The sequence below is a fragment of the Pleurodeles waltl genome, chromosome 9 (assembly GCF_031143425.1).
Source record: "Pleurodeles waltl isolate 20211129_DDA chromosome 9, aPleWal1.hap1.20221129, whole genome shotgun sequence".
Classification (NCBI taxonomy): domain Eukaryota; kingdom Metazoa; phylum Chordata; class Amphibia; order Caudata; family Salamandridae; genus Pleurodeles; species Pleurodeles waltl.
The window spans coordinates 496198549-496223756 of record NC_090448.1 but is presented as its reverse complement, the minus strand read 5'-3'; the positions used below and the strand labels follow the sequence as shown (position 1 = coordinate 496223756).

The following is a 25208-nucleotide window of genomic DNA, read 5'->3' as shown; positions in this document are numbered from 1 at the left end:
TAAGCAAGTGAGGGATGAGTCTGCCATCCCAGTCGTGCATTGCAATGGAGCTGTTTAATTGACTTCCGTCTTCTTGAGTGTAGTCAAAGGAACATTGACGCTTATGATTAGAACAACTTCTTTATTAGATTAAAACATCACTGTCTACTGCCTTTTTCTGTCCGGTGTATAGGCCAGTTTGTGATACTTGTTTTGCACCAGCCCAAAAACAGTATGCAGTCAGTGTTGGTCAATCAGGAGTTGAAAGCTAGAGTATTGGGTGAAGTAGAGAAGGGCAGGGGATCCGGTCCTCAATACAGCTGCACCCTAGGCAGCTTCATAGTGCGTGTTCAGCTTTTGTTGTGGTGTTTTTATTTTTCGGTTTTTACTCCGTTTTTAAGAGCATATTTTAGGGAAGATTTGCAAGAACTCTCTTGACTACTTCACAACACGGAGCTAATACGACGTAGAGGGCAGCTAAGCTTATTTAGTTTGCCCATATCAGTGACTGGTGCATCCTGGTATCACTGCAAAAGACCTAGGCTGTCTTTTTAAAAACCCTCATGCCTCAGGTGTTTTATTTATCCTTGGTCCTACGAGAAATCCTACAGAAACGTCAGCTACAACATAGTAAAGTTTTATTTGACTAAGTCACCATCATCTGCTAGCAATGCTTAGTTTGTAAATAAAACAACTGCAATTGACCACAAAGTTTCCTAGAAGGCCACTATCCACTTTGTCCTCTGATCTTGAGGGAGGAGGGGGGACTCCTCCTGGATATTGTTTTAATAATGGTATTAATGTGTGCATTTTGTAGCTTAATTTTGGTTACATTCATAAAATAAAGCTATTGGCTCTGAAATGACCCAAAGACTGTGGATCACCTTTGCTACCAGTGACACAATCCATCCCACGCAGACATTGGAACAAAATCCCCGCGGAACAGCTTCTCTCCATTCTCAGCGACAACCAACCCACCTTCTCCACCGACCCCAACGACGCAGCCCTCCGCCTCACGCATTGGATCACCAACTGCGCAGACAACCTCGCACCCCTCAGACGCCTCCCAAGACAGACCAACACCAGGAAACCTCTTTGGTTCACAGACACCCTCAAAGAATCTAAAAAAAACCTGCCGCACCCTCAAGAAAGCCTGGCGCAAGGACCACACCGCAGAAAACATGTCTGCCCTCAAAAACGCCACCCGCGAACACCACCATCTGATCCGCGCCACCAAAAGAACTTCCTTCACAGACAGACTGGACAAGAACACTCACAATAGCAAAGAACTCTTCAACATTGTCAAAGAGCTCTCCAATCCCAACGCCATCACGCCCTCACAAGACCTCTGCAACTCCCTCGCCACCTTCTTCCATCGTAAGATCACCGACCTACGCGACAGCTTCGGACACCAGACCCAGCCAACCACCACAGAACCTACAACCCCAGCCATCACCCTCAACGCCTGGACTCACATCAGCACGGAAGAGACCAAAGCTACCATGAACTCCATCCACTCCGGTGCCCCCTCGTACCCCTGCCCACACTTCATCTTCAACAAAGCCGACGACATCATCGCCCCGCATCTCCAGACCATCATCAACAGCTCGTTTGCTTCTGCCACCTTCCCGAGAGCTGGAAACACGCAGAAGTCAACGCCCTACTGAAGAAACCTACGGCAGACCCCAGCGACCTGAAGAACTTCCGCCCCATCTCGCTCCTCCCCTTCCCTGCCAAAGTCATAGAGAAGACCGTCAACAAGCAACTTACCAACTTCCTTGAAGACAACAACCTACTCGACCCCTCTCAGTCCGGATTCCGAACCAATCACAGCACAGAAACCGCCCTCATTTCAGACATCAGAACTCTGATGGACAACGGAGAAACAGTCGCCCTCATCCTCCTCGACCTGTCTGCTGCCATCGACATCGCCTGCCACCGAACCCTAATATCCCGCCTCCGCTCCACCGGTATCCAAGGACAGGCCCTGGACTGGATCTCCTCCTTCCTCTCCAACCGCTCCCAAAGAGTCTACCTCCCACCGTTCCGCTCGGACCCCACAGAGATCATCTGCAGCGTCCCTCAAGGCTCCTCGCTCAGCCCGACTCTCTTCAATGTCTACATGAGCCCCCTCGCCGACATCGTACGCAAACACAACATCAACATCACCTCCTACGCCGACGACACTCAGCTGATACTTTCCCTCACCAAGGACCCCACCAGCGCCAAGACCAACCTTCAAGATGGAATGAAAGACGTCGCAGAATGGATGAAACTCAGCCGTCTGAAACTGAACTCTGACAAAACGGAAGTCCTCATCCTCGGAAACACCCCGTCCGCCAGGGACAACTCCTTGTGGCCCACGGCCCTTGGCACCGCACCAACCCCCTCAGACCACGCACGTAACCTTGGATTCATCCTGGACCCTCTTCTCACCATGACCAAACAAGTCAACGCCGTATCATCCTCCTGCTTCCTCACCCTCCGCATGCTCCGAAAGATCTTACGTTGGATCCCCGTCAACACCAGAAAGACTGACCCACGCCCTCGTCATGAGCCGCCTGGACTACGGTAACACCCTATACGCAGGAAGCACCGCTAAACTCCAGAAAAGTCTGCAGCGAATACAAAACGCCTCTGCCCGCCTCGTCCTCGACATACCCCGCAACAGCCACATCTCCGCCCACCTGAGACACCTGCACTGGCTTCCCGTCAACAAAAGGATCACCTTCCGGCTCCTCACCCACGCACACAAAGCCCTCCACAACAAGGGACCTGAATACCTCAACCGTCGCCTCAGCTTCTACACGCCCACCCGTCAACTTCGCTCCGCCAACCTCGCACTCGCCGCCGTCCCTTGCATCCGCCGCACCACGGCAGGTGGGAAATCCTTCTCCTACCTGGCGGCAAAGACATGGAATTCCCTCCCCACCAACCTCAGGACCACCCAGGACCACCTCGCATTCCGGAGGCAACTCAAGACCTGGCTCTTCGAGCAGCAGTAACCCCCTCCCCCTAACGCCTTGAGACCCTCACGAGTGAGTAGCGAGCTTTATAAATGTTTTTTGATTTGATTTGATTTGACATTGCGTTGAATACACTTCTGTGCTTAATAAAACAATCGAGAGAATATTGTGCCACTTCCGGGGCTGTTTTCTTAACTAAGAAAAATGAAATGACCATAGCCATGAATTGATTCTCTGTGAAATAAATCTCTTAATATTCCTTTGGCCAGTAGCCATTGGCTGCGGGTATATGTTGTTTAATGCTCCAGCTGGCCCAGCAAGCCCATGTCCGGTAAATACTTGCAGCGTCTGTCCTCAGAAAACACTAACCTGCCACAAAATCATCTATAGAAGAGATGCTATTTATAGAAAGATCTACAATGAAGTGTAGCTGCACTTCTGCAGTGAGTGAGGAGACTCGCACCATTTCAAAACCATCTCTGAATACTTTCATGAGGAATAGAACAGTTACGGTTTTTAATATGTAGCCTTTGATATCCGTGTTTAGCCTGCTTCTAAATACTCCCTGGTTGCATATTTATTGAAAATGTGAAGAGAGGGATAATCTGATTTGCCCAAGATCACACACTTTGGTCTTTTTATTGTAATAGGAAAAGCCTGAATTAGATCCCAGTTTCAAAGTCTGGAATTAGGCCACTATATAAAACAAGTAATATTGACGTCTAGATGTGACCTCTTTCTAACTATTTCTGGGGCATTAAACGTCCAATTTGGGATTCGTGCCAAGTGATGATATTGCTGTCCAGCCAGATATTCTGTGGCATTGGTTATGGGAGATTATTTAACGAGTTCTAGATGGATGTGGGCAGTGCTTTAAATGGAAAAAAATAAGTGCAGCTACTCACCAAATTGAGTTGTGGGCCAGGGGTGGGGCTTGGAGGGCGGGGCTATAGGTGGTGCTAAGGGGCTTGGCCAGAAGCACATATAATTTGATTGAAATTTTCTTGGTGTGCAGATGTGCATAATTATACAGAAGCATTTTTGCTATCTTTTGAGTATTCAGTTTGTCCTTTTGCATACGTGCTAGGTACGTGAAGGACATTTTGAATTTTACATTATGTGGAGTAATGTATAGTGTGGTCACTTTCAGGAGCGGCACCTCCATGAGAGTGGAGGAGCGTCCCCCCTCTGTAAAAATGCACCAGAGCAGCTGAAAAATAAAAAGGTAATAGTTTATTTATCACCATTTTGTTTTTCAACAACCCATCCTGAACCGAGTTTCAGGATGGGGCAGGGCAATTGCTGCTGAGTGACAGCAGAAAGCTCTGCACTTATGTTTAAAGCGCGCATGTCCCTTTGGCTGACCGTCTTGCAACAGCCAGCTTGACATGGGCATTTTAAACTTCTCTAACCTATCTGTCTTAAGATGCTGAGTTAGAGGAAGCATACGCCTCCAGTGCTCTTAAGAGCGCTGAGAGAGGCCACTCCCTCCAATCCTGACACTTCTCTCATGCTGTTTAACAGCATGAAAGCAGCACCAGGACTGAGTAGTGCAATTTCCTGGGTCCAGAGCTTCGAGGAGAGAAGACACCGTAGTGAGGAGGACGTTGTGGCAAATGAGGAAGGTAAGTGCCATTTCTTTTTAAAATTATTATTATTTGAATGCCACACGTATTTTGCCCGTGCCACCACTCTAAATTCATGGCAGCCGCCACTGGTCACTTTTAAGAAAGAAACCTTGAAAATTAGACTAAAAAATCTCTTTCTATTTAAAAACAGTCTTATCTGTTTAATAGCATTATAAGATCTATAGTACTCATTGCTCAAAAACTTCAAATCACCGTACGCCAACCACGTTGTCTCTAAGCATGTTACTCCACTCCATGACCCTAATATTAGACAGTGGCATTGTCTCTCTTGAGGCATTAAGATGAAATGTAATTTCATTCTTGCACATCCACCAGCATCACACCCTTGACAAAGTATGGCAATGGATGTTTTTTCATAGAAGGTGTAGATTCCAGTGAAGAGACCTTGGTTTTAGACGAATTTCTAGGGGACATTAAACAACAAAATGGATACTTTGAAACGGTTGCCGGATGAAAACTCCTATTACATTACTTCTGAATTGCAGATTGAAAAAGAAAACATGTCTGTGACTGAATTCACATCCGACCTTCACTCATGCGAGTTCCAGATCCCATGAGCCAACTTGTAGCCTTCAAAGATATGCCTACTTCGGACACTGTATGAATGTAATCACATACTAGCTTTGAAAGCTTGTCATCACCCAATGTTGACATGGTTCATTTTGTTATTGAGGGAAAAATCCTTTAACGATATTCGCTGGGAAGGAAAATGAGCGCTACAATGAAAAGAAGCACCATCCTCTTTTAAAAAACAAAAAAGGCAAGCATACATGTCAGCAAATACATCCCCAGCTCTGCAGGCAACAGAGGCCCTTAATATGGAAACTTCTTTGGATTTTCCAGATATTTTTCTTTCCCACGGCTGCATAGCACAATAGAAGTGGGCTTCCCATGGTACAACACTTAAATTACATATGACTTGCACAAGCTATTTTCCATAACATTTTTGGGAAATGTTTTTCTATGGTAAAACCTTTTGTCTAATTGCCACCTAGCAGACATAACCCAGTTACTCCTAGATGGCAATGCTTTGCTTCAATGTTCTTACCTACTGTAAAATCTGCCTGCCACTCAAACTGTAATCTTACGTGTAAACTATAAAGACAAAACAGTGACTTTTGTTGTAAAACATGAGAGAAATTAAAATATAGCCATCTGGTGGCTGATTTGCACAATGTAAAACTAGAAATTCTGGGATCAATCCCAGCTTCCCCACTTTACCAATTTGTGTGATCCTACGCAACTATTTTATGTCACCAAACCTCCCTTTTCTTCATTATCACACATGCTAGTATATTCAAATACACAAATTCACAATGTAAGCCGTACAATCACATCTTGTGTTAGATGTAATACACTATAATGTTTCATTCATGAAAATAAAATAGGTTATATATAATGTACACATGAAAATTGACTTCCTTATTATTTTAATAGTGGGATTAACATCATGATGAGAGCACAACTGTTTCTAACTTCACTATCACTTTTAACAAACTCCGGTCATTGGTAGTACCACTTTGAAATGCTCCCACATGTTAAAAATGACAATTGTAATTAAAAATGTAATGTTTTCAAGGCTCGACTTCTTCACTGCTCTTAAAGCCAAACCAGACTCTTGGTTTGGCTCTGACCAAGTTCTCCTTGTTAGTTTGTTGGTTGCCCATCTCTTCCTCTCCCAGCTACTCCATTAACCCAAGAGAAAACAGACTATTAAAAACAAAGACACTGCAGAAAAAAACATATCTGCACTGGAGAGAGAGAGTGACGTTGTTCTTGCTACAATCCAACATTTTTACATTCGCTTCACAGCCAAACTGTGTTAATGCAGGGCTTGTCAGGCTGGCAGCTATAGAGTTACTGTGCTGGACACTGGAGACAACACGCATACAAGAACATGCACAGTGACTTATAAGCACTCATGCATGCACACGGGGCATTCAGTAGTTTTGTTTTTGGAAATGCTTACATAAGCTGATGTCCATCCACATTACTAAACCTGGATTCCCACACACTCTGCCACAGAGTTACTAACACCACCTTTTTCCTCACCATGGCACCAAACAAGTGCTGGCTTACTCTGCTGTACAGCAGGAAGCCTTCACTCAGATTTACCTCAATCAGTTGTATGGCTGTTAGATTGCTATGCTCACACACCTACAGCGCTATTGACTCCATGGAGCCTCACTGGACACTGTGTTAATTGTCACAGTGTGACTTGGCCCCCTCTCAAACTCCTTGGCAGCTCTGAATCAATGCTTGGGGCTGCTGCTTAATTAGCACAGTCTTAAGGGTAGATTAGCACTCGATTATCAGAGTGCTGCACGAAAACGGGCCGACTTGTCTGCTGTTTTGCGTTTCCTTCTGAGACACCCATTTGATTGAGCTTGCCTTGTTGCCCCGTGAGTACCGGTACTTTCTTTGGCCACTGAGAAGTTCTGATACTCAAGGGCAGAAAATTCAGAAGTGCTGGTACTTAGTACCAGTGAGTACCGGCCCATTTAAAGTACTGGACGTGGAATATTTGACACGGAGTGAAGCCAGAGCAGCCAGCAACTCCTTTCATCAGTGTCTTGAGATAAGAATAGTAGTTGAGAGAACTTGGGGGAGTAAACAAGTGACCAGGGCTGCAGTACTTGAGACGGGGAGGGAGGCAGTAGAGAACGTGGTGCCCTCAAAAATGGGCGAAATACACAGACCTTCCTCATTTAAGCACTTGGGTGGATATCTGTTGCTGATCCTGCTGCGTTAAAGGAAAGGAGAGGAACTCTACTCTGTGCTAATGGGAGGAGAACCTCTAGTCCTAGGGGATATGGAAGGGAAACTCTGGTACACTAAATGCTCCTCACCACATTTCATTTCCAGTCCTTGCTCACAGTGCATCTACAAAACAGTAGTAAGAACAACCTGTTGCTGTTTCCTTTTGCCTTAGTGCCCTCCACAGCACCTCGTCATATCACTTGTATCTTCCTCCCAGACTGAATATCCAGCCACATTCCAAAGACCTCTCAGAGCTGAAATCTCCCGCCACTACCCCTGTCACATCCTCAGTGTATTCACCATCTCTCTTGCAAGTACATGCTTCTATTTCTACAGCATCCATCATGAAAATGAAAACAAAGGAGTCATCATGGGACCAGTCGGCAAACAGTGGAGCATTAGTGGGTTAGGTCCTGGAAAGACAGACAGCAACTCTGAAAATTATAAAATATGTGCCAGTTAGGTTAACTAGTACCCACCAACACCACTGAACCATAATATATTGGTGCTGCCAAGGACTACACATGTAAGTTATGGGTACATGGATGATTCTTGGGGCACATCAGGGCATTGATGGGCATATAGGCGATACTTTGATGAACCCTGACATTGACTACTGTATGAAAGATGCAAGCACCTGTGTATGGGATGGGCCAGCCAGCTATTTTCTGCAAAAAACACTAATCCCAGCACAGGTTACTGTTCTGGTAAGTAAGGCCTAAGTAGTACAGTACCTTGAATGTGTGTGTGAGGAATTTGAAATTAGTGCATTTGTGTATCAGGAGCAAATGGGGCTACTGCTACTGAGTTTTGGATGGTTTGTATTCTGGTGAGCTGCTTGGTGATCCCAAGATGGAGGGTTTTCACGTAATCCAACCTGCTGGTGACTAGGGTATGAGTGACAGTTTTTCTGATACTGCTTTGAAGTCATTTGAAAGTTTTTCCTCAGCATCTACAGGGTTTAGAAGCAGGATGCAGTGATGGCATTGACTTGTGCAGTTATATCCAGTTTGCGGTCAATGATTATTCCAAAGTTCCTGGCATGGATGTGCTGGTGTGGGTCCGAGTTTGGATGGCCACCAGTTAGCCCCATGGTGAGTTGTTCTTGTTAAATATGTCAGTGTTGAACTTGAAACGTTTGGCTTTCATCCAATTAGCGACTTCGGTCATGTAAGTGGTGAACTTGTTTCTTGTGTTAACGGTCCTATCTAAGAGGTAGAGTGTGAGTTGCGTGTCATTGGCATAGGAGAGGATAATAATGTTGTGTACGCAGATGACATTGGGAATATGTATGCGTTGAAGAGGGTGGGGGCTGAGCTATGAACCTTGAGGCACTTCACAGGTGAGTTTGAGGACTTCTGAAGAGCAAGATGCCAGGCTAACATCTTGTGTTCTCTCTGTTAAGAAGGAGCAGAGCTAGTGGAGAATGGGGCTATGGATGCCAATCTCTTGCAGGTGGAGATGGCAGACCACAAGGTCTGGGTTAGTTCTTCGCCCCGGATTGAAAGTTGAGTTGCGATGGTGAAGGGGTCCGATTGAGGGTCGAAGATTCTGTATATGGAAGTGATTTTGTTACGTAAGAATTCTGAGAGCTTGGCATCAGTGGCATCTGGAAGAGCTGTGCACTTAGTGTTTAGTATTTGCTGGTGATAGGGTCTTAGGGCTGATTTGAAGATGTCTTTGATCTGTGGTGTCTTAACTTGTTCCTGATTTGCGGTCCATATGGTTGCAGTGATGTTTCGTCAGCCTGATTTTCACTGTGTACTAACTGGCCTGTGGTCAGGTTTGGGTTGCGCTTGTGGTGAGCCAGAATGTCAGTGCAATCTGTGACCCAGCTGTTGAAGTTTGTGATGGTTTTCAGCAAATTGCTAATGTGCTCCGGCCGGTGTGCAGAGAGGGCCAAAACCCACTCCTTTTCTTTGATGTTTTTACAGCTGCGGTGGGCAGTTCCATTGGTGACTAACTTGGTAAGGTGCTGAGTAAGACCAAGGTTTGCAAGGTTTTCTAGAAGGGCCCGTTGTGTATGGGTCTGTGCAGTCTTTAAGATGACAGTCTAGGTTTTTGATTATGATGGAGTTGCTGCCGTGATGAAGGGTGCAACAAAGTTTGTGTAGTAGCTGGCAAAATTGGTTTTGGGTCTTGATGGTCTGTGTACAAGAGTTTCACCAAGGAGAAGCTGGCTCTGATGTATATCTTGAAAGCTGGTGGGGTGTCCATGTAGATGTTGCAGAGGATGGTATCTTTGAATATGATGGAGACTTCACCACTGGGCTTGTTCAGACTGTCCTGCCTAGCATTCTTGCAGCCAGCGGTGTTCCAGGGCAGAGGTTCGTTTTAGCTATATTTCTATGAGGAAGAGCATATCTGGCGTGTGGTCTTGCAGTAGATCCCATATCTCTGTGGCATGTTTGGTGGACGAGCGAGTGTTGAGGAGCATGCATTAAAGTGTGGTGTGTTGTGTGGGTGGTGCCGTATGAGCGTTTAGGTGTGAGAGTGGTGGGTCTGGGGTGTGGAAGTGAGCATGAAAATTTGTAGAAGGTGCATGTGAACACACCTTCTATGTTGTGTGGTGCGGTATGGCAGCAGTGCAACATGTAGGGACCGAGGTTGAGAGCAGAAAGGAGCGCGTCTGGGCTTGTCTTTGGCACACCAGTGATGCACTCACTGCACGTCTGTGTTGCGGCTGCCATTAAGTAGCTCCTGACTAGGGGGGTAGGATCACAGGGTGCTGTTGGCAGAAAACCAGTGAAGTCACTCCCTGTGCAGATGGATGAAGGGAGATCCAGTGATGTCACTTCCTTTGCTGATGGTAAATGAAGTCCCCCTGCTTGGCTTCTTCTTTAAAATATGGGTTTGGAGGGAAATCAGTGATGTCACTTTATGTGCAGATGGATGATGGGAGATCCAGTTATGTTACTTCCTGTGCTTATGGATGGTAGGAGATCCAGTGATGATACTTCCTTCACTAATGATTAATGAGAAATGAAATCCTCATGTCTGGCTTCTTTTAAAGATGGTTTTGGCAGGAAATTAATTGTAATTTCCTGTGCAGGTGGATGAGGGGAATCCAGTGATTTTACCTCCATCACTAATGGGTGATGAGAAAATGTCTAAGAGTGGGAGTTGCACATAATCAGAATGTTTCTACCATTCTGGCCGTGGTGGTAACAGAAAATAGATAAGCCCATGTCCACAGAGAGTACTTTATGCAACCCTTTCACTTCTTGCATTTTTGAAGACCCCTCCTGCTTGATTTACCTCTTGTTCATAAACCTATCTTTTTATGTGTTTTTCCTCCAGTTCCCCTCTTTCCCTTATTACCATTGCGAATAACAGTCTGCACAAGAGACAATGTTAAATGTTATTAGTAACTGACATGTGGCCTGGTCTGGGTTTTGACAATACATCCGTCATACAGACCTATTGCCAACAACATTCATAATTGGCTTGGGATTCAACAAATGTTGGCCTCCTTCCACCAGCCTCTTTCAGCACTTATGTGAATTTGTCAATGGCTTACTGGCTCAGCCCACTGGACTGTTCATTCTTCGCCAAATGCTATTGGTTGTGTGTATCCTTTTGCTTCCAATTGAGTGTTTGTTAAACTGCACGAAGGATTACTTTACAACTATTATCTGTTTTGTCTGCTCCTGCTATCTCCTTTGTATATATTGAAGTTAAATTGAAATCAAAAGGCAGGCACAAATGAAATCTTTCTTCACAATTACAAATGCTAGGTTTTTCCTAAGATTTACCTGCTCCCAAAAACTTTTGATTTCATCTACCCATTATGGTTATCCAGGTGAAGTCTAATTGCAATTTCAGTGGCACTTTTAGGCTTTCATGTAGAAAGTGTTTTTTGCTGTAAAATGCGGTGTAGCATCTTTTCATTTAGTTTTCTTTTACATGTTCTGTTTTGAGACGTCACTATTGGTTTTGGGGAGTTTTATTATCCATGTTACGCAATAAGATTATCGGACTTTTCAACTCCCATAACATTGGCGTGCAAGATCATGTTCCTCATTGTGGCAATGTCGGCCAAGTGGGTTACAGTATTTTTCCCGAACAAACCCTCATGTCACTTTAACTGTCGACTGGAAATTTGTAAAAGTGTTTTGTGATGTATAACTCAGAATTTCAAATGAACTGAGAGATTGTTTTTTCTTACATCTCCTAATCAGTGATTTTGTCGTTCCTAACTACTCAATCAAATCAAAATGTGGTTGCAGAGTACCCATTTCAACTTGGATTTGATGGAGATGCTCAGAATATTTCTTGATCTTACACAAAAAGGTTCGAAAAGACTGTGTATGTTGGTGACTTTAATTGTGGCAATCAGCTCTCAAAGGCTTCCTTTACATTTTGATGTCTGAAAACTTGAAGTGACATATCAGATGGTCAGCTCCCCCACTCTGTTTTCATGCCATTTATAGAGGACCAAGCCAACTCACGTTTTTCCAAATGTGTGTTCCAACAGATGAGCCTGCAAAGCTGTCACCTAAAAATGTATATTCCAGGTGTGATGCTGAACTTGATCAAGCCATATTGAAGAATATATTTGGACAGAAAAGGTGCTCTAGCAGTTAGCATCTCTGATACAGAGTTTCTGGATTCTTTGAAATAGTCATTATTCTGTAGAAAGGATGGTTTGAGTGGAGGGGAAAAACAAGTTACTCATATTAACTAATTTTATTCCCAAATATCCCTCCATCCTCGAGTTAACCAAGCCATTATCGTTAGATTTCCTCCATAAATCTTTGATACTGGTGCATGCAAATAAGCTGGTGACCCCGAGAAAAAGTACAGTTGTAAGTTCCCAGACGTGTGGAGCACTGTGCACCTGGGCTTACAGAGTTAAAATGTGTTGCCTTATGCGAAAAATGCTACTTTTCCGACTGGTGAGGTTGTCATACTAGAGTACAAGGGATACTACCGTAAGTAACGTGAACTCCTTAGTCAATATTAGGGGTAGGGGTACAAGTGCCTTTTTTCACCCTTCATTTTATTGTTTCTTTGATTGACATCTTTTTACAATACTCTGTTAGAATTGAAGCGTCCCTTGTCCTTTGTTGGCAAAGGCGTTGCCAGATTTTTGTGAAACTGCACATTCTCAATTCATCAATTTTAATTAGGCCTCAATAATGATGTAACTTTTTTCCCCCGCTAGTAATGACTGTACATTATTTGTTTTTTAGGGTTCTCGAAAATATTTTCATAACAAAACTTGTCTTATTCATTTCAGAATGAGGCCTATGGTTTCTTCCACACCCGCCAAAAAAGCTGCAGTCCAGCAGGTATTTGACTTTGTACTTTATTGTAAATGTGCATGTTTACTCTTTAATGATTTGTGAACGAGTTTAATTTTGTTTTGCACATTAAGGGCCAGATGTAGCAAAGGATTTGCGCGTCGCAAACTGCGAAAATCGCAGTTTGCGAGGCGCAAATGCCTCTTTGCCATGCAGAAATGCATATTGCGAGTCGGGACCGACTCGCAATATGCATTTCAGAATCGCAAATAGGAAGGGGTGTACCCTTCCTATTTGCGATTCGGAGTGGTATGCAATACCATTTGCGACCGCATATGCGGTCGCAAATGGTGTCGCAGTTACCATCCACTTCAAGTGGATGGTAACCCACTCGCAAATTGGAAGGGGTCCCCATGGGACCCCTTCCACTTTGTGAATGGACCCAAAACATTTTTTTCAGGGCAGGTAGTGGTCCAAGGGACCACTGCCTGCCCTGAAAAAATACCTAAACTAAAGGTTTTTTTTTTTTTTTTTTTTTTAAGTGCAGCTCGTTTTCCTTTAAGGAAAACGGGCTACACTTTAAAAAAAAAAAAAAAATGCTTTATTTAAAAGCAGTCACGAACATGGAGGTCTGCTGACTACAGCAGGCCTCCATGTTTGCGAGTGCCTATAGTCGGTATGGGGCCGAAATTTGCGACCCACCTCATTAATATTAATGAGGTGGGTCTCTGCGACACCTTACTGACTCGCAGACGGTGTCTGAGACACCGTTCTGCATTGGAAATTGCTGCTTGCAATTTGCGAGTCGCTCCGACTCGCAAATTGCAAGTCGCAAATTCCAAATTTGCTACATCTGGCCCTTAGATACTAAAAAAAGAAATTACAATCTGTTATAAATGTATAGAGCTCTCTTTTATCAAGTTGAAAAGTGGAAAATTCAATCTCTATAAGCAGTTGATCTGTGTTGTTGCGTTAACTGTAGAGTTTTACGAGCGGTTCAGAAGAATTCGCCCCGCCCCTCAAATAAAGGGTTGAGTGGCTGATACTCTGGGAAGTGCTTTGTACATTTCTGCTGGGGGCTGTCTTTCAGCGATAGATAAAGACTATATATGGCTGACGAATTGCAACAGTGACTTTGTGTAGGCTGCCTTGAAATACTGAGACCTTGCCAGTGAAACTAGTCCCAAGTGGTCGTTTTCACTTTGTTTTTGCCCCCACGTCAGAACAATTGCCTGCAACATTTAAGAGCTAGCCAGAAAATCGGGGGCATTCCCTGTTAGGAGTACCCATGTGAAGGCTCTTCCTGTCGCCAGTGTATTAATATATGTACAGGGAGTGCAGAATTATTAGGCAAGTTGTATTTTTGAGGATTAATTTTATTATTGAACAACAACCATGTTCTCAATGAACCCAAAAAACTCATTAATATCAAAGCTGAATATTTTTGGAAGTAGTTTTTAGTTTGTTTTTAGTTTTAGCTATGTTAGGGGGATATCTGTGTGTGCAGGTGACTATTACTGTGCATAATTATTAGGCAACTTAACAAAAAAAAATATATACCCATTTCAATTATTAATTATTATCAGTGAAACCAATATAACATCTCAACATTCACAAATATACATTTCTGACATTCAAAAACAAAACAAAAACAAATCAGTGACCAATATAGCCACCTTTCTTTGCAAGGACACTCAAAAGCCTGCCATCCATGGATTCTGTCAGTGTTTTGATCTGTTCACCATCAACATTGCGTGCAGCAGCAACCACAGCCTCCCAGACACTGTTCAGAGAGGTGTACTGTTTTCCCTCCTTGTAAATCTCACATTTGATGATGGACCACAGGTTCTCAATGGGGTTCAGATCAGGTGAACAAGGAGGCCATGTCATTAGATTTCCTTCTTTTATACCCTTTCTTGCCAGCCATGCTGTGGAGTACTTGGACGCGTGTGATGGAGCATTGTCCTGCATGAAAATCATGTTTTTCTTGAAGGATGCAGACTTCTTCCTGTACCACTGCTTGAAGAAGGTGTCTTCCAGGAACTGGCAGTAGGACTGGGAGTTGAGCTTGACTCCATCCTCAACCCGAAAAGGCCCCACAAGCTCATCTTTGATGATACCAGCCCAAACCAGTACTCCACCTCCACCTTGCTGGCGTCTGAGTCGGACTGGAGCTCTCTGCCCTTTACCAATCCAGCCACGGGCCCATCCATCTGGCCCATCAAGACTCACTCTCATTTCATCAGTCCATAAAACCTTAGAAAAATCAGTCTTGAGATATTTCTTGGCCCAGTCTTGACGTTTCAGCTTGTGTGTCTTGTTCAGTGGTGGTCGTCTTTCAGCCTTTCTTACCTTGGCCATGTCTCTGAGTATTGCACACCTTGTGCTTTTGGGCACTCCAGTGATATTGCAGCTCTGAAATATGGCCAAACTGGTGGCAAGTGGCATCGTGGCAGCTGCACGCTTGACTTTTCTCAGTTCATGGGCAGTTATTTTGCGCCTTGGTTTTTCCACACGCTTCTTGCGACCCTGTTGACTATTTTGAATGAAACGCTTGATTGTTCGATGATCACGCTTCAGAAGCTTTGCAATTTTAAGAGTGCTGCATCCCTCTGCAAGATATCTCACTATTTTTGACTTTTCTGAGCCTGTCAAGTCCTTCTTTTGACCCATTTTGCCAAAGGAAAGGAAGTTGCCTAATAATTATGCACACCTGATATAGGGTGTTGATGTCATTAGACCACACCCCTTCTCATTACAGAGATGCACATCACCTAATATGCTTAATTGGTAGTAGGCTTTCGAGCCTATACAGCTTGGAGTAAGACAACATGCATAAAGAGGATGATGTGGTCAAAATACTAATTTGCCTAATAATTCTGCACTCCCTGTATTTGATTTACGGATGGCACTGGGTGGAGAGACAAGAACTGCGAGAAAGTGGCTAATATTCTGGATCAAGTCAGCTAGTATGTATATAAGGTCTATGACAGAAATGATGGAATGGAATATGTTTGTCTTCACGGGTTGTACGGTGGGAATTGTCCCACACATGCTTCAGTACTTGGTGATGTGAACACTAAAAAAATATGATATAGCTTTAAAACCTTAATGTTCCTCCCTGCTGCACTAAAAGATGTAAATAATTGGAACTCCTTGTAGTTCTGACGCGGCCATATGACAGTGAGATGAAAGCACTTTCACAATTATTCATCATGTGGCCAATGTACATTCTAGAGTCTTATTTCTGGGAAGGTAATGTTCTCTCTTGTAGAGTTACTGCACCACAACGCTTTGAAAATGCAATGATATGCATTCGGAAGACTGTGGAGAGACCCTGGGAAAACCCACGGTCAGTGTAGTAATATGGAGGGGTTAACAGTAACAGCCTTCTACCCACGTGGATTGCACAGACCCTTATTTATCTTTTATCACAAGACTCTTAGCACGTTCAAGGCATGGCCGAGCTGAGTATCAAACGAATGGGTTATTTAGAGACAGTGCGTTTACTTACAGTGGCAGTTCAGAGGCATAGACTGAAAAGAGGCAGTTTTTGTATTGGCATACCGGCAGTTGAGTCCCTAAAAGCTAGACAGTGGATGCCATGTCTGAATGAGTCATTGCAGCAATTCATCAACATTGTCAAATGTGGTGAAATACTCTGTCTTTTGAGGCTTCAATTTAGTCTTTTAAGTCCACCACTATAAGCCTTTATTTTGTAACTTAGCAGCATAGACACCCATGTTTAACAAATTTAATATGTGGTATTCAAGATTGAGTAATACTTCAACATAAAAAGTAATTACTTCGAGCAGCAGACCAGAAAACATGTATTACAATTTGAGTCATTGAGTATTCCAGCAAACAAATTCCATTAGCACCTTACAGTGACTAGTGCTCTTGTGATCACTCAAAAGAGTATATATGTACTGTAGTAAAACAATTTTAAGTATATCTCAAAATCATAAGTGACTGGTAAATGTATTCTAGCGCAAAATCGTAAGTAAGACAGTTCGTCTGAGATCTGTTCAATTAGTTCTACCCCTTGACTGGTTGTGTTTGTCAATGTTTCAGCCCCATTGTATTTTAAGGGAAAAGTGTATTCGTTATGGAATCCAGGGCAGAACAGGACCGCGACCTGTCTGCTTGAGCACTATGTCTTCTGCATCCTCTTTCCCCAAATTCCTTCTCCCTTTGTTCCAACTCTTGCAGGCACTGGTCTCGTCGTGTGAATGCTTAACAAAACAATAACTAAAATACATCTTCACTGTATTTACTCTGCATTTCTTTCCTTCTCCAACTCATTCTTTTTTCATAAAACCTCTGCCAGGTTTCTCCTTGGGTCACTCACTTTGCCATGTATCTTCGACCCAGGGTCGCTCTTAACTAGCAGCTGGCAGCAAATATACATCTAACAGATAGTACAATAGATTGTGCAGTGTTTTCCCGCCTGTTTAGGTCAGTTTTGAATAAAAAAAATAAAAATTAAAAAAAAAACGTGCCAATTGTCCTAACCAAACCATCATCACTTATTTGAACTTCCAAATTTGAATATCCCTGTGCATGTGGCTAGAGGAACGTACGTCAGGATTTATCCTGGACCAAACCAGCTTTCTTGGACCACTTGGCAAAAGAGGGGAGAAGGAAGATAAAAAAAATGTGAATCGCTGCACGTCAACGTCAATAAAATACATCTGTGATAAAAAGTGTCTCCCTAACTCAATATAATTAATAAATAATTTATAACAAAGCAGAATGTTAACACAATTCCAGCTGGATTTCCATGACCAAGCTCCTTCCCAAGGAACGTTAAAGAATCCTCATGGAATTCTGCATCCTGGAGTACACAAAGACCAACCTAGCTCAAGCTTTCGTTAATATCATCACAGACTACCTTGTTTATAAAACAAAGATACAGGAACATTAGTTCAGGACCGAGACATTCACCATGCAGCCTGTTCTTACCGCCATGAAGACCACCAACAGCCTTTGGACCCTGGACTCTTTGTCCAAGCGAGGTGCCCAGCCAGCTATTCAACCAACCCTGACCCACTTAAATCTCCAGGAACATACCTCTCTCATTGATTATCACCAACTTCTGCAAGAGTGATAGGCACAAGTACATACCGAGCAACCTCTTTGTCCCCTTCTCTCCACTCGTTCCACTGCACATGTAAGTGCCACTGTACCAAAGCTCTTTCGCACAAGGTAGCGTAAAGACCTAATGACATTAGAAGAGCAAAAATATCTTTTTTTTTAATATCCACAAGTGGTCGTATGTTTTTTTTTTTTTTTTTTTTTTGGGAGGGTTTTTTTTGCGTTTATTTTATCTAGCGCAAGCATGATCCAAGAGCATAGTAGCGCCTTACATAAGTGCGAGATTCTAATCGAGGCACAGTGCAGGTTGCCCCACATGCTCCTTCATATGCCTACCTCTTTATGGGACAGGTAGAAAGAGAATAGCTCTGGAATTATGACTTTGCAGACTTCAAACAACATGTGTTATAATTGAAAAGATACATAGAAAATATCTTAGTTATCTGCCACAGATTCATAAATGAACTAAAGTTATACGTTTTAATAATGCAAATCAACCATTTTAATATAAACTTAATACTCACTTTCCAAAACAAGAGTGACACTTTTAGGCCTTGGAATTCATATGAACAACCAACTACATACATAGGAAAATTAAGCAACTTCCTCCGTCCTGAATGGAGAAAGCTGCCATCCAAAACACCTTGATCACAAATATATGAGATGGAGAATACATAAGAATCGGATGCAGCTGCAGAGAGCTACCGAACTGTGAAATAAAGGGCAGAACAGCTGCCATCAGGTTTAGAGGATAAAGCTTTGATACTAAAATAATGAACCAGCTCACTAAAGAGACCTCTCTTTTAACACCCAAGGCATTCACTTCTAAAACAAAGCCATTTATTTTAGGACTAAATTCCATGAGGGTACTTAATACAAATGTTAAATAATAGTTGCTTCATTAATATACAGTTCACACTCACTGCCGCAAAACGGTGCCACATTGTACTCAGTTTTTCCTCTATTTTTCTTCTCCCATCTAGTTGTGTTGCTCCCCCCCCACATCCTCCTCATGTTGCATCTGATAGAGACTTCTAGCTGCAGCTTCCTTACCTTAGAATTCCCTGGCGTCGGCTTCGAATCTGGAGTTTTTTCTGCGCAGTACCCTGTGCGCACGCCGTCGGGCGGCATCGTTCAGATCCGCGTGCGTCGACCAGCTCTGCGTGCGTCATCAGCGTCGTTGGAGCAGTCTATGATGTCACAGTTGTCTATATAGATGCCGTCTCGGTGCGCGTACGTCAGTTCTTTTCCTTCCGTGCCGGTTAAGCGCAGTTTTGGAAAGAGCTACCCTGCTTCGACGGTTTGTCAACAGTTTTTTGACTGTTTGAAGTCATGTCTTCGAGAAAAACAGGATTCAAGTCGTGTGGTGGTTGTCTTCGCACCATGTTGGTGACAGATCCGCACCGAGTTTGTCTTTGGTGCCTGGAGAAGGACCACGATTCCATCTCGTGCTCCGACTGTCGGGCCATGGCGCCGAAGGCCTTGAGGGAGAGATCCTTTAAGCTTCTAGCGGCCCGACATTCGTCTTCGGTTGGCTCGACTCCGCGGAGGTAACAGTCCCGCAGTAGGAGGAGGTCACAGCACCGCTCCCGGAGCCCCAAGTCCTCTTCCTCGCATTCAAGGTCATCCGAAGGTAAGAGGCACAAGAAGAAGAAGAAGAATAAGTCCAAGCGGACTTCATCTTCGCCACGCCCGTCGGCCGACGAGGCATCTAAGGAACGTCTATGTTCCGGGCACGGTTCTGCGTAGCCGTCGCCAGGATCGACTCCGTGTCTTACCCCCCTTATCGGGGACCGGATCAACCCCCACTCAAATAAAATAATTTTACGAGGCCATGCATCTCGTTTTTGAGCGGGCTGCACCCTCGGGTGGGTCTTCGGGCCCCGCAGGGTGAGCAGGGGCCCCTTTGGATTCAACACCGGCGGCTTTGGCCTCAGCGCCGTTGGGGACCCCAGGATCCGATACCGGATCCGGACTGGCGTCGGTCTCTCAGTCGCCCTCCTTCGGCGCCGGGTCCGACGTCGACGATTCTGCCACCGGCACCCACCGGTGGCAGCCCCATCCTTATTACAGATGATCCGGAGCCGGATCGACGCCGTACGACATGGACTCTGACTTCAACGGAGCCAATTCGGCCCAGATCATTGTCTGAGCATTATTTAGACCAGCCAGACGCAGGAGAGGAATGGGAGGGGTCTGAGGACCCTTTAGAATCTGGATTGCAACAGGACTGGTATGAGGATCTAGGGGAGGCCAGTGGACTGGACACGTCTCCAGATACTGGTATGCTCTCTCCTCCTAATGTGGCTACAGAGGAGGGTGCTTCTTTCGCTATGGTGGTGCGTAGGGCAGCTGAGGTCTTGGACCTAGATTTGCCCACGGTGCCAGTCAGGACGAATATCCTGACAGAAGTGCTTCAGCCGGGGGTGTCAACATCGGAGCTGTTGTTGCCCTTCAATGAGGCTGTTACAGACGTCCTTCTGGGTACGTGGTCCAAACCCAGCCCAGGGGCTCCTGTGAATAGGACGGTCGGCCGCCACCATAGACCAGCTCCCAGCGACCCTAGTTTCCTGACACAACACCCCACTCCTGAGAGCTTGGTTGTCCAAGCCTCTACTTCCCGTGGTGCCTTCCCTTCCACTCCCCCGGATAGGGAATCAGAGGCTGGATCAGCTTGGGAAGAAGATGTTTTCTTCCACCAGCCTGGCATTGAGGTCCGTAAACACCTCTTGCCTATTGGGCCGTTATTCCCATACTTTATGGGATACGGTGGCACAGGTGCTGCCCCAGGTCCCGGACGGCGTACGGACGCTCTCACCCAGGTTGTCAAGGATGGGAGAGATGCAGCCAAGTTTACGATACGGTGAGGTTTGGACACGACCGACTCGCTGGGCATAGTGATTTTCATCGTCAGTGGCCCTACGTCGCCATGCCTGGCTACGTTCTACTGGTTTTTCATGGGATGTCCAGTCCAGCTTGATGGACATGCCCTTTGATGGCTCTCGACTTTTTGGCGAAAAGGCAGACTCTGCGCTTGAGAGGTTCAAGGATTCTCGAGCCACAGCCAGATCCTTGGGCCTTTCAGTGCCAGCACAACAGCAGTCTGTCTTTCTCCCCTTTCGAGGCTTCAGAAGGGGCATGGTACCACGCCAACCACAGTTCAGCCACCGTCCTCAGGCTTCACAACATCCCGGGAGAGGACGTGGTTGTGGTACCATCAGACCCAGAGGGTCTGGCCAGAGGTCGGCCGCCACACAGCCCCCTCCACTGCGCCCAAGCCCTCCTACTGTGGTTCTGCGGGATCATATTCGTCCAGTTGGAGGGAGAATTTGTTTTCATCTCCCTCACTGGCTTTCCATCACCACGGACAAGTGGGTCCTGCAGATAATACGGAAGGGCTACTCCCTTCCCTTCCAGTCTTTCCCTCCTTCTAACCCTCCAACAAAGGAATGGCTGATGGAGGACCATCTAGCTTTGCTCCGCGAGGAAGTTACAGCTCTCTTGGCCAAGGGAGCCATAGAAAGAGTCCCGATATCAGAAGTACGCAGTGGTTGTTATTCCCGCTACTTTCCGATTCCCAAAAAGAACAAAGGCCTTCGCCCCATCTTGGATTTAAGGGACGTCAATCTCTTCCCCAAGAAGGAGAAATTCAAGATGCTCACTCTTGCTCAGGTTTTGTCTGCCCTAGACCATGGAGACTGGATGGTAGTGTTGGATTTGCAGGATGCATATTTCCATATTCCTATCCTGCCAGCCCACAGGCGTTACCTGCGTTACCTGCGGTTCAAGGTGGGCCACGAGCACTTTGTTTACTGTGCTCCCTTTTGGTCTCACCAGTGCCCCTCGGGTGTTCACAAAGGTGATGGCGGTGGTGGCAGCTCATTTGCACAGGTCAGGTATTTCAGTCTTCCCCTACCTAGAGGATTGGCTGTTGAAGGCTTCTACGCCCCAGGCTCTCGTCACCCACCTCCAGATGACGGCGGGCCTCTTGTATTTGTTAGGGTTCACTGTAAATGTGCCGAAGTCACACCTGAGTCCCTCTCAGAAGCTCACTTTCATCGGAGCTGTTCTGGACACAGTGCAGTATCTGGCTTATCCTCCCGATCAGCGGGTCCAGGATATTCCGGTTATGATTCCCATGTTTCGGCCTCTATCCTCTATCCTGGATCTCGGTGAGACAGACTCTGAGGCTGCTGGGACTCATGGCTTCCTGCATCCTGTTGGTCAAGCATGCCAGATGGCGCATGAGGGCTCTGCAGTGGGACCTGAAGTTCCAATGGGCACAGCATCAGGGAAATCTTACCAATGTGGTTCGGATCTCTGAGGGAACTGCAAAGGATCTGCAGTGGTGGTTAGTGAACTGCGATTGGTTCAAAGGCAGACTCCTCTCCCTTTCCCAACCAGATCTAACGGTAGTTACAGATGCGTCACTTCTGGGATGGGGTAGCCATATGGGGGAGGTGGAGATCAGAGTTCACTGGTCTCCGGCGGAATCTGGGCTCCACATCAACTTGCTGGAGCTTCAGGCGATCCGGCTAGCATTAAAAGCATTGGTGGTGCAGGTGTTCACGGACAACACTACCGCAATGTGGTACTGCAACAAGCAGGGCGGTGTGGGGTTGTGGATCCTTTGTCAAGAGGCTTTACGTCTCTGGACATGGCTGGAACAGCACGGCATGACCCTGGTGGTTCAACACCTGGCAGGTTCTCTGAACGCCAGAGCACACGAACTCAGCCGAAAATGCTTAGAGGATCACAAATGGTGTCTCCATCCGGAGGTGGCGCAAGGACTCTTTCAGCATTGGGGAGAGCCTTGGTTAGATCTGTTCGCCTCCGCAGAGAACGCGCAATGTCAGCAGTTTTGCGCGTTGGAGTTTCCAAGGGGGCTATCGCTAGGCGACGCTTTTCGATGTGAGTGGAGTTCAGGCCTCCTGTATGCCTTTCCGCCTATACCACTTCTGCCCAGAGTTCTCGAGAAAATCAAGAACGACCGGGCCCAAGTAATCCTAGTGGCTCCGGATTGGGCACAGAGAGATTGGTATCCAGAGCTTCAAAAAATGAGCATCGGTCCTCCAATCAGGCTGCCTCTTCGGGAGGATCTTCTGTCGCAGCAGCAGGGGAAGGTCCTCCACCCGAACCTGTCAACTCTGCGCCTTCATGCGTGGAGATTGAGCGGCGGCGGTTGATGGTTTATGACCTCCCTCCCAAGGTCTGTGATGTCGTTCTGGGAGCCAGGCATCCCTCTACGCCTGCCGTTGGAAACGTTTTGTTTCATATTGTTCAGAGAGGTCTATTGATCCTCTTACTTGTTCTCTGTCTAACATCCTTTTGTTTATTTTGTCTCTCGCCCAACAGGGTTCCTCCTTGGGGACTCTCAAGGGCTATTTTGCAGCCATATCGGCTTTTCTTCAGTTGCCCGATCAACCATCTCTGTTTAAATCACCTATAGTACAAAGGTTTTTGAACAGGCTTGTGCATCTATTCCCGTCTGTGCCTTTCGTTATTCCCCAGTGGGATCTTAATTTGGTTCTTACCTTCCTTATGTGTGCTCCCTTCGAGCCCTTGCATTACTGTCCTCTTCGGCTGCTCACTATTAAGACAGCCTTTTTGGTGGCAATTACATCTGCCAGAAGAGTTAGTGAGCTACAGGCTTTGTCATTAAAACCGCCGTATCTCACAATCTTACCTGAAAAAGTGGTTCTCGGAACTCGTGCCTCTTTCCTCCCCAAGGTGGTGAGCCCTTTCCATCTGGGTCAAAATATCACCCTGCCCACCTTCTTTGCACCACCACATCCCTCTAAGGAAGAGGAGCGTCTCCATCACCTGGACCCAAAAAGAGCGTTCTCGTTCTACCTTGACCGCACTAAAGAGTTCCGGGTGGACGACCAACTCTTTGTGGGGTATGTTGGTGCAAAAAAGGGTCAGGCAGTGCAGAAACGATCCATTTCGCGCTGGGTCGTTCTCTGTATAAAGATATGCTACGCTTTGGCAAAGAAGCACCCTTTGGAGGGCTTGAGAGCTCATTCTACTAGGGGAAAAGCTGCTACCACTGCGTTAGCACCTGGCGTACCGGTGGTGGACATCTGTCAGGCTGCAATGTGGGCTTCTTTGCACACGTTTGCAAAACACTACTGCCTGGATAGTCAGGTGAGAAGAGAGGGGCATTTTGCCCGGTCTGTTTTGCAAGACTTTCTGGTGTAAAAATCTGCTTCGGACCCACCGCCATGGGTTATAGCTTGGGTATCTATTCTAAGGGAAGGAAGCTGCGGCTAGAAGTCTCTATCAGATGTGTGTGTGTGTATATATATATATATATATATATATATATATATATATACACACACTATACTTAGAATATATATATTTACATACGAGAAGGCTTGGGCAGGTGTAAGGAATCTGCAGCTAGATAGTCTCTACCAGATACCTCGTTACCATAGGTAAGTAACTTGTTCTTTAGCGCCCTCCCTCTCCTGCCCTCCATGCCTTTTTGCCCCACCCTACTTACCATACCTCAGTGTTTCTTTGATCCCATCTGATGCTCCCCCCACCTCTCACCCTCTCTCCGTGTTGCTTCCTCCTCCCCCACATTACTTTTTCTTTTTTTTTGTAATTTAGTGATCAAAGTTGGGTTGACGATTGGCAAAGGAAATGGGAGAAAAAAGTACGTGCCTCATTTTGTAGGCGTGTTCATGCGCCTACAGAATGGCAGCAGGTCGTATTGTGGACGGTTTCTCCTTTTTTTGTATTGTAAAAAAGCTGTGCAGTCGAGTATCGTGATTGCTGTGCAACATGACTAGTGCCATTGGCAAATTCAATAGTCCCAAAAGCAAGACCTTTTGGCTTTTTCTGTGCTTGCTTTTATTAACACACTTATAGGCTCACTCTTTACATAATGCATTGCTACCACTCTCCGAGACTTAAGAATAAAAATACACAATACCATACTGCAAAGTTATTTTTGCACTAAGATTCGCCCAAGCCCAAATTCAAACACCATTTTTATTCTGAACTTTTTTCAGAAAGTGCTGCTGCACTGTTTGCAGTAATAACAATAATGTAGCTAGGTTTTTCCTTTTTCAGGTATGTTTCTTACGTTTTTATGTTAAACATTTAAATCTTTTACTTGTGATCTTATTTCAGCCTTGACGAAGCCGCAGCTGATCTGCCACAGGGGGTGTAACATGTGTTTGATACCACATGTGAATCATAAACTATAAATGAACTCATTGTTGGGAAATGTAAATTTTTGATGCAACATTTGACAAATGCTTTTGCAGCTTGGTGTGGAAAGCGCTATCTAATTGTAAAGAAAGTCAATATATGTGGAAGTAAGGTGCGCCAACCTGTGAAATTGCAATTTGGCACCTCTGTTGTATTGTAGTTGCATTTACATAGCACTTTAGTTGCTGGGTCATACCTGTGGAATCTACTCAGTGTTTCGGCACAAACCGTGAGAAATTGGAATAATACGATCATCCCTGATACTTGCTGAGTCCATGGAGGTAGTG

The 25208-nt window shown here is 45.3% G+C and overlaps 1 protein-coding gene across 2 annotated transcripts in view; it reads left to right on the top strand.

The window, feature by feature from the left end:
• BRF1 (BRF1 general transcription factor IIIB subunit) overlaps positions 1–25208 on the top strand; it is an 870857-nt gene that overhangs the window by 791435 nt on the left and 54214 nt on the right. For both annotated transcript variants that reach the window (XM_069207335.1, XM_069207334.1), the window contains exon 16: positions 12597–12648. In XM_069207335.1, coding sequence (XP_069063436.1) covers positions 12597–12648 — 52 coding nt within the window. The remainder of the gene's footprint in view (positions 1–12596; positions 12649–25208) is intronic.